The sequence below is a fragment of the Eriocheir sinensis genome, chromosome 47 (genome assembly GCF_024679095.1).
Source record: "Eriocheir sinensis breed Jianghai 21 chromosome 47, ASM2467909v1, whole genome shotgun sequence".
Taxonomy (NCBI): domain Eukaryota; kingdom Metazoa; phylum Arthropoda; class Malacostraca; order Decapoda; family Varunidae; genus Eriocheir; species Eriocheir sinensis.
This window is the reverse complement of record NC_066555.1, coordinates 3,729,032-3,739,017: the sequence shown is the minus strand read 5'-3', so window position 1 is coordinate 3,739,017 and position 9,986 is coordinate 3,729,032. Positions and strand designations below refer to the sequence as shown.

Here is a 9,986-nt window from a genome sequence, read left to right as displayed (position 1 = left end):
GTGGAGGCCATCGCAAAAAAAAAGAAAAAAGAAAAGAAAAAAAAACAGTAACCAACTCGGTCCGTTCGCTTTCGGCTCTCACAACTATTTCCAAAAGCCTCACAGAAGATAAGTCGGGTCCTAACGCGTGTTTTTCACATTCACTATGCTCGTACCCATGAATATACTCACCCACCCATGAATATACTTACAACCTGTACGAAAGCCTTATCATCACGGTGCAGAAGCCTCGTCAATCTATCACTATGCTCGTACACATGAATATACTCACCTACCCATGAATATACTTAAAACCTGTACGAAAGCCTTATCATCACGGTGCAGAAGCCTCGTCAATCTATTACTATGCTCGTACACATGAATATACTCACCTACCCATGAATATACTTACAACCTGTACGAAAGCCTTATCATCACGGTGCAGAAGCCTCGTCAATCTATCACTATGCTCGTACACATGAATATACTCACCTACCCATGAATATACTTAAAACCTGTACGAAAGCCTTATCATCACGGTGCAGAAGCCTCGTCAATCTATTACTATGCTCGTACACATGAATATACTCACCTACCCATGAATATACTCACAACCTCTACGAAAGCCTTACCAATTGTAGGTGTGCATACCCTGAAGATGTGTTTATATGAACCCAGCCAGCCAGCCACCTTGCTTATGTGACCCTGGCTTTGCTGTCCCTCCTCCTTTCTCGCTTCTCTCAGTTCCTTCTTGGGGCCTTTACATGCAAATCTTGCCTCACTGGACCAATTGAAGCTCGCCACTCACTGCCCATTCATGCCATTCCTCTCTCTTACCATCCCATGCACTCCATCCCCTCGTCATAGTCTATCTCTGAAGCATGCTGGCCACTCGATCTCTATTCGCTGCCTTGCTATATCCTCCTATTACATTATCTGCCTCATAAATCCCATGCACTTTTTTTTCTCTCCTCTAACTTGCCTCTTAAGCGTTCCATTCTATACATTCCCTTGATCATCTCTCTCATCTTTTAATTCCTAACTGCCTTGTTCTCCTCTTCCTCCTCCTCTTCTTCCTCATCCAGCCCACCAGTAATCTTGTTTCCCTTCCTAACCTATCTCTAAAGTGTGGTATTCTATCTAATCCTGTATTGTATGCCTCTCCGACTCCTCTATCTTTCTTCTAACCCTCTGAATACCTCCTCAGTTTGGTTATTGAAGTCGCATGCATGTGTCGGGGTAGGTGAAAAGTCGACAAATCGTTCCTTTCCCCAGGTTTAATTTGTTTTGTGAAGTCTACAAATCTTCCCGAGAGATGCAAGAGCTGTTTTCACTTTCGTTTAGTCATTAGCATGCTTACCCTTCACACACACACACACACATACACACTGACGCCACGGAATTTCTGTAGTGGTTGTAGTCTTTTTAATAGTTGTTTGTGCATGCAGGTCTTTTTCCTGTTCGTAGCTAGGGCGCACGTGTTAAACTTCATTGTCATTCGGTGGTGGGCTTGTGGAAGCCGGCGTGGTGCTATAATGGTGCTGCTGAGGCCAAGCCAAGACTTCATGTCCAGTGTTGTGATTAAAATAAACGTTGTCTTCAAGTGTAGCTGTAGATACTGACATCCAGAAATCTTGGAACTCGCGGGCATTGCTAGCATCGTCATTCAATTGTCCTGACTTTGTTTGATATGTGGTTTGTTGACGAGAGGTGAACTGCAGGCGTTTATTCCATTTCAAAAGGGCTATGGCTTTAAATTTTTGCGTGAGGCCATTTTACTGTGGTTTCCGAGTGCTATCTGTATTCTGTTATGCATGTGTCCTGTAGGGTTCCTTCGCGGCCCTTGCTGTGGTAATAAAGTTCGAGTGTTCAGCCTTGGCTTACGGCGTGGCGAAATTGTTAGTGAAGACGGGTACTATCTGTGGCGTCTCTGCTTAGGGGTGGGAAGTTGGCAACAGTGGTAGTAGTAGTGGTATAAGTAGTTTAGTATGTCGCGAGTGGTATTGCTCTCACTCATCTATTCCCGTCCCAACACCCATACTCGTCCCCTTCCTCCTCCCCTACTTCCTCCCCCTCCATCCCTTGAATCCCTCCTTCCCCTCTTCCACCTCCCTTCCCCTGTTTCCACCTCCTCCATCCCTATCGCCCCTCCTCCTCCCCTTCTTCCTCTTCCGTACTCCCCACCTCCACCTCCCTTCCCCTGTTTCTTTTCAAACCGAGTCATCCGTCACTGGAACAATCTTCCTTCAGAAGTTGTAAATGCGAATACTATCAACTCCTTCAAATATAGAATCGACCGTCACTTCGCTGCGTCGGGAGTAAACTGAATATTGAGTTGCTTTCATCTGCTCCTCAATATCGAGGCGCTTTCATCTGCTCCCCAGGCCCCAGGCTGTCGAGCAGATTAAATCACCAAAGCGGGCAACCTCGTAATGAGCCAATAGGCTTTCTGTTGCCTGCGTTTCCATGTTTCCTCCATCCCTATCACCCCTCCTCCTCCCCTTCTTCCTCCTCCGTACTCCCCACCTCCACCTCCCTTCCCATGTTTACACCTCCTCCATCCCTTCTTCCATCCCCCCTTCCTCCGCTTCCACTTCCCCCTATCCCTACACCCCTCCTCCTCCTCCTCCCTCAACCCCATTACAGAGGCCGGAGGGTCGGGCGCCGCCATCTCGACTCCCTCCCTGTCAGACCGCCACACGAGACGAGAGCGCCAGTTGGTGGAAAGCGTGCGAGAAGGGAGGTCGTGATAGTAGGTGTGGCTGCGTTCTCAAAGCTTTCTGGTCACCGTTTCGGGTTTTGCTGGTCGCCACCATGCCACTCCTCAGCAACTGTTGCTTCTTCTTCGACCTGAAGGTGAGGGAAGGGCTGCCAGTGGATTGAACTCTGGTATAGCGGCGGAGACTTGAAGATTCCAACGCCGCTCTCACTCACTGGCTCGTTCGTTCGCTCGGGGGATTACCAGTTGTCTTTTTTTTTTTTCTGCTTCCTCCTCGTCCTCTTCCTCGTCCCCTTCCTCCTCCTCGTCCCCCGGCATCATCATCGAGACAGCCATAAGCCATCGTGTGTGTGTGTGTGTGTGTGTGTGAGAGAGAGATGCCCAAGGTGAAAATTTGCATGTTATGTAAGTGTAAGAATGCATGTTTGTTTGTGACGTGCAGAGAAGAAGGGTACTGATGGGCATCTTGTTAACACATACACACAGAGAGAGAGAGAGAGAGAGAGAGAGAGAGAGAGAGAGATTGGTATTAATGGAGAGATGGTAAAAGCCTCTTGAAGTGTGTGTGTGTGTGTGTGTGTGTGTACTAAAAGTCACCGTCGCACATCCCAACATTCTCAGTTTCCATACACTTCATAATTGAGCTTCAAAGTACACGGAACAAGCTCTCTCTCTCTCTCTCTCTCTCTCTCTCTCTCTCTCTCTCATACCCAATGCCCCCAACCGCTTGCAACCTCTTAAGCTTGATTTAGCCAACTCATCCCTACAGGAGAGAGAGAGAGAGAGAGAGAGAGAGAGAGAGAGAGAGAGAGAGAATGACCGATGCCACCCCATTAAAGAGCAGTTATTAAGGTTATGCACGAGAATGTCAGGGAGAGAGGGCACGTGTCACAGCCCAGAGAGAGAGAGAGAGAGAGAGAGAGAGAAGACTTTGATGGTAGAAGCTTTTCACTCCTGCCTGATGTTTTTTGTTTGGTTCAAGTACAAAAAATAATGTTTCTACTTGGGCACGAGTATATATCGGTGTCACAATCAACTCATAGCTTTGGCAATAGAGTTCACCCAATGATATACTGAATCGTAGTAGCAAGAAGTGGTATATAGTTATTTTTAACACTCGGTATGTTTTCAATGTGTAATATATTTAATGTGTTATGTATGTAATCCATATTTGACGTACGGATACCGGGGATTTATTCTACCAATACTCCACAAATTATAATTATTACGATATATTGGGCCACTCATTAGATATATCTTTGCCCTTTTTCACCTCTGCCTTCACGTGTTATTATCTAATTATACGTACTACACTCGCTGGAATGTACTCGTTAAAATCTCTAGTGCATACGCTACGACTCATGTTCAAACAAGTAGTACAAAGGAAGTTCGTAACCCATAGTCCTCCAAATAATACGGGTACAAGTAGTTTTACAGTGAATTATTAATACTAAGTACGATCACTATAATACAGCACTTATGTCTGACTCAGTACTGGTGTTTGTAGGTATGTGTATCCCTCTTCATGTCAGACGCCTTTATAACATGTCAGATCTCTTCGTTGAATCTTCATGTCAGATGCACGCCGTTTTAATATGTCAGTTGTGCTTTTCATTGGCTGCTTGAGGACATGAGGTTCCCCTTTCCGGATCCCTGCCGCGAGGCCTGAAAGTGGGCCCCCGCGCGTGACTTGGCAGGGGAGGGAGAAGGAAGGAGGCGGCTTGGGAAGTAGTCAGGCGGCAAGGAGGTGGAATGGCTGGGGAGAGAGGATGAGGGAATGGGAGGGGATGAGTGGGCGTGGCTTTCCCCCTCCTACAGCGCCCCTAGACCCAGGGTTCCGCTACATATATGGAGGCAGCCGTCTCTCTCTCTCTCTCTCACACACACGCTATTGAGTAATTCGATCTGCCGACAAGATCTTGGTGACACGATTAGTTCGGGTTACCTCTAGTGTGGGTGTGTGTGTGTTGGGGAAGACGGATCAATGATTAAACGAAATGAAAAAGAGAATACGCTTGCAGCATGCTTCTCCCAATATGTAGAATAGGAGATGCGTGTAACGTTTTCTATTTATATACACTCGAAAGCTCTTCAGATATTATCCCCCATCCTCCCTCCGTAGACCTGCAATGCCTTAAATAAACTTTTCGTGCATTTGTAGTTACCTCACAGACTAGCCCAGACCTTATTTATTTGATGTGCGTTGAGAGAAACCCTTTTTCGTGTAAACGTTTGTTGCTATGTGCATTCAGTCATTATTTGGTGGTGCTGGGTGAGTCGTCGTGGCCTTGAGTGAGTTCTAAGCGTTCACCCGAGTTTTTTGTATGGATATGCCTGAGGTTTCGATCATGAGGGACAAGAGAGGTATCGCGCTGGATGTTAGGCGCATACTCCCCAACATTTCGGGGCTAACACTCCCACGACTGATGAGGTTTTCGTAGAGGTTGTGGGCATATCCTTGGGTAGTTTATGAGCCTTGAGTTCTGTGCCATAAATGTGAAGAAAGAAAAGCACTCGGAAGAACCCGACTAATCTCCGTGGTGGACCTTAGAAATATGTATAGAGAGCCGAAAGTGTCCGATATGGGTCTAAATAATAAGGTTACATACTCTTGTGGGATTCTGTTGAGGCCCAGTGAATGGATGGAGTGACACCGGTTGTTTGTTTGGTACTTTGTGTGTATATAGTAGTAATGGTACTAGGAGGAGGAGGAGGAGGAGAGTAGGGAATGGGACACTGTTGAAATGATGAAGATAAAGGTTACACTAATGTCGGGTTATATTTTCACATTTCGTTCATGCATTTTTGATAACTTATTTTTTCTCCTTTCTCTTCCCCAGGTCGGAACGAAGATCATCGGGGTCATCAAACTGGTGAGTACTGCATTGGTGACTGGTTGAGATGATTGGTGACTGGCTGAGATGATTGGTGACCGGTTGAGGTTGACTTGACTTTGGTTACTGGTTGAGGTTAACATGAACTTGATTGGTGACTGGTTGAGGTGGACTAGTGACTAAATGAAGGCTTATTGATGACAGGATGACTGTTGATTGGTGATTGATGACTAGATGATGACGTGACTGGTTGACTAGTGACTGACTGACCTTTGACTGGCTTAAAAGTGACTTGTAACTGGTACAGATAAGGTTCGATTCATTATAAAGTAACCTAACCTCTCACCATGAATTCATTTGCAGGTGTTCTTGAGAGAGAGAGAGAGAGAGAGAGAGAGAGAGAGAGAGTATAATTTACGTGTCTTGTACCATAGTTCCTGTCCAAAGGCGTGTTTGTGCGTGACAGGTGTGTGTGTGTGTGTGTGTCCCTCCTTTCCTACACACACACACACACACACACACACACACACACACACACCGTTACATAATGCAGTGCCTCGGAAAATATGTGTTATTACGACTCATAATTCTTATTTTTCATCTTCCTTCACCTTTTGTTTCTTCTTCTTTGATTGCCATTTTCGTTCTTGCTGTTAGTTGTCATTCGTCAATTTATTTATTCATTTATTCATCTATTTTGTGTCGTTTTTTTTCTTTTTCATCGTCTTTAGTTTACCGAAAAAAAGAAAAAAAACATCTCCATCCTCTTGAAAGCTGCCTAATGTCCTTTTGAGAGAGAGAGAGAGAGAGAGAGAGAGAGAGAGAGAGAGAGAGAGAGAGATGGTGTGACATTCGACCAAGAAGCTTAAGACCTTTTCTTCCTTTAAACGAAATGAATGAGTTAAACGAAAAGGCTTAAAGGAATTATTTGGTACACACACACACACACACACACACACACACACACACACACACAAACACAGGGAAAGGTCATCGTACTCATTAATTAAAACCGACAGTCTCTCTCTCTCTCTCTCTCTCTCTCTCTCTCTCTCTCTCGTGTGTGTGTGTGTTTGTGTGTGTGTGTGTGTGTGTGTGTTTCTACAATTTCAACGATAAAGAATGGTGTTTTTAGTGTTGTTTTTGTCACCGTCACGGGCGAAAGTTAAATGATTACACGAGGAAACTTTATTTTTTTTTATTATCACTTAACACACACACACACACACACACACACACACACACACACACACACACACACACACACACACAACATGAGTATGTATGTACGTATCCATGTATGTATGTATGTTTGTCAAAAAAAAAAGGGGGGACACATTCCTCTGCTCGTTCGGTCCTTCTGCCTCGGATCTCAAGTTTCCCGGGTCTGAGAGAGAGAGAGAGAGAGAGAGAGAGAGAGAGAGAGACCTCTGCTCGTTCGGTCCTTCTGCCTCGGATCTCAAGTTTCCCGGGTCTGAGAGAGAGAGAGAGAGAGAGAGAGAGAGAGAGAGAGAGAGAGTCATGAATGTCCGTATTGATACACACACACACACACACACACACACACACACACACACACACACACACACACACACACTTTATATTAAGCGTTCCGGAATATTGGATTACAGCGAATTTTCCTTCTTCATCATTAATTAATAAGCGAACTAGTAAGTGAATAATGAAAACCATCATTAAAAAGGGATGAAAAAAAAATTATCCATTCGTTTAGACCTCTTCCCCCCCCCCCCACACACACACTTACACACGCACTTAAACACACTTTCCCGGTTCACATTCCATTGCGTTCGGCGTGTCCTGAGGGAGCCGGGCGGTATTAATCACCCCCAGCCTCTTTACCTAAAGGAGAGAGAGAGAGAGAGAGAGAGAGAGAGAGAGAGAGAGAGAGAGAGAGGGGGGGAGGAGGTAAGAGGCGGGTTCTGTGTGTGCGTGTGTGAGGGTCTTGACACATCTTACACCCCCTCTTTGCCATATATACCCTAGTACTCCTCCCTTACCTATAACCTTACCCATACAGCCTCCCTATATCTCAGTGCATCCCTTCTTGCCCCACATTCCTACTCTCCCTTAACCTTTAACCCTTAATAGCCACCCTGCACTCAACCCTTCTTAGTCTGCCCTACATTACTACCTATTCCTACCCTACTAAAAAAAGTACCCTACGTCCTCCCCAGCATACCCCATCTTTGGCCTAGTCTACCTGTTATCTCTATGCTCTACCTCTCACCTCTCAGTCCCTTCCCTACATTTCTGCCCTAGCTTACCTCTTATCCCTATACAGCCTCCCTCAGTCCCTCCCTCTTTGCCCTATATCCTCGTCCTTGCCTCAGCTCATCTTACACTTACCTCTCCATCCCTTCCCGATATACATTTAGTGCCTCCCTGACCAACGTTACCAGATTGTCGTACTTGGCGTATTGTTTTGCCGATTTCTGACCAAAAACTATCGCACCCACAAAGATAAAGACATGCATTTATAATTATTGTTAAAATCGGTAATTATTGATACTCTTTTTTGCAATCTTTATGGGCCAGAAACCGAAAAATATGATGTAATGCGTACGATAATCTGCTAACGTCGTCCCTGACCCTCCCTTCTGACCCTCCCTCCACTTCACCTTCAGTCTCGAGGCCGTGTGCCATACCATACTGTACCCACTCTCTTGGGTTTAATTACTTGGCCCCTCTAGTTCCTCTCATGGTTTTAGGTCATGGTCCGTGCAACTTACATCGGCCTGGTTTTATAAGTGTTACCATTACGACTCATTTGTAAGCGTACGGAGTTTACTATTGAGCTTACTGAACCTAAAAAAGAACATGGCTTTGAACCCGATTAATCTCCTCTACGGAATTTGGATATAGTTGATGTGAGGGGCGAAAGCGTCCGAGAATACAAGCCTGTGAGCCGATTTCACATCCCGAACCAAACTTTAGAATCCCATACAATCCAAAATGGTGAGGTCTTCGATGCCACACTAAATACGCAAGACTATTCCTGTATAGTTTCATCAAATTTGTGAACTTAAATATAAACACCAGACACTATACAAGGAAACTTCGAAGGCTCTGGTATTGGTTTGGGAGCTTACTAACCATCATGGGGAACTGTGAAACTGGCCCTATGTCTCCACCTCCCTTCCCACATCCACGCCTCCATTCCTACCTACAGCCTGCACTCTCGCTTTAAGGTACGGGTCGCCCTACATCACAGTTTACTCTGCCTACCTACCCACTCGCTTCTACCTCGAAACGTGCGTGACAGGGTCGTGGACGTCTGACATTTTCTGACATTTTGGTAGATAAATGACCGGATGGCTACATGTGTGTGTGTGTGTGTGTGTGTGACTGTGTGTGTGTGTGTGTGTGCGCGTGAATCCTTCCTTTGTTATGAGGAAGGTCCAAGGTTATGCACGAACTTAAATTACGTCTTTGGAATGTTTCTTTGACTGGCAACTCTTCTACTACTACTACTACTACTACTACTACTACTACTACTACTTCTGCTACTACTATTTCTGCTACTTCTAAAACTACTGGTTACCTTATTCTTTTTCTTCTACCATTATTGTAGCTTCATTCAGGGTATTTCTCGGTCTAGTGTAACCTTTCGAATCACTGAATGAGCCGGTTCGTCTACACTAGCTTCGGTCTCGCCACAGTTACTCATTCGAAACCCGCGCCGAACATCACCGAACCGAACCCGAGACAAGTCGAGCCGAGATGAGAGGAAGTAGACGGCAGACTGATCTAAATAGCCAAGAAGGGAATGAGTAAACCAGAAGGGGAACGACAATCGAGCCGAAACGAGACAAGCCCAGACGAGTCAAGCCGAGGCAATCCAAGCCGAGACTAGGTAGACGGCAGACAGATCAAGCCAGTGAGGGAATGAGTAAGCTAAGCAAAGGGAATGACTGACAGCCCCTCCCGAAATGATGATCGCTTGCCTCCCCTTCACCCCCTCCCTTGCAGAACGCCCCGTCACTGCACTTAATGTTTCTTGCACAGCCTCGAGGCACGTTCATCGGCGCTGCGGCTTTTCGTACGTTCACCTACTTCTCATTACGTTCGTCAGTACGCTACTTTTTGTTAATAGTTGATTTTTTTATTGGGTCTTGTAGTTTTATTTTTTGTTTTTTTGGGTTTAATTTTATCTTTTAACGATGATTTTTAGGATTTTTTTTTCTTTTTTCTCATTGGGTCTTTTTATTTTTATTTATTTATTTATTTATTGTTAATTTTCAGCTTTATTTTTCTTATCAATTTTCAGCTTGTATAGTAACTTTCATGATGGTATTTCTCTGTTTTGTTTCTTCTATATTCTTTCTCCTCTCTCTCTCTCTCTCTCTCTCTCTCTCTCTCTCTCTCTCTCTCGTAACCTAAGATGCCTCCCCTCCCATCGCTGTCCTTCAACGCTATTCTCCCATATCCTTCCT

The 9,986-nt window shown here is 45.1% G+C and overlaps 1 protein-coding gene across 1 annotated transcript in view; it reads left to right on the top strand.

Moving 5' to 3' along the window:
- The first annotated feature begins 2,667 nt into the window (after positions 1–2,667).
- LOC126981281 (uncharacterized) overlaps positions 2,668–9,986 on the top strand; it is a 35,301-nt gene continuing 27,982 nt past the window's right edge. Inside the window, exons 1-2 of the mRNA XM_050832182.1 lie at positions 2,668–2,835; positions 5,539–5,571. Coding sequence (XP_050688139.1) covers positions 2,794–2,835; positions 5,539–5,571 — 75 coding nt within the window. The 5' untranslated portion in view covers positions 2,668–2,793. The remainder of the gene's footprint in view (positions 2,836–5,538; positions 5,572–9,986) is intronic.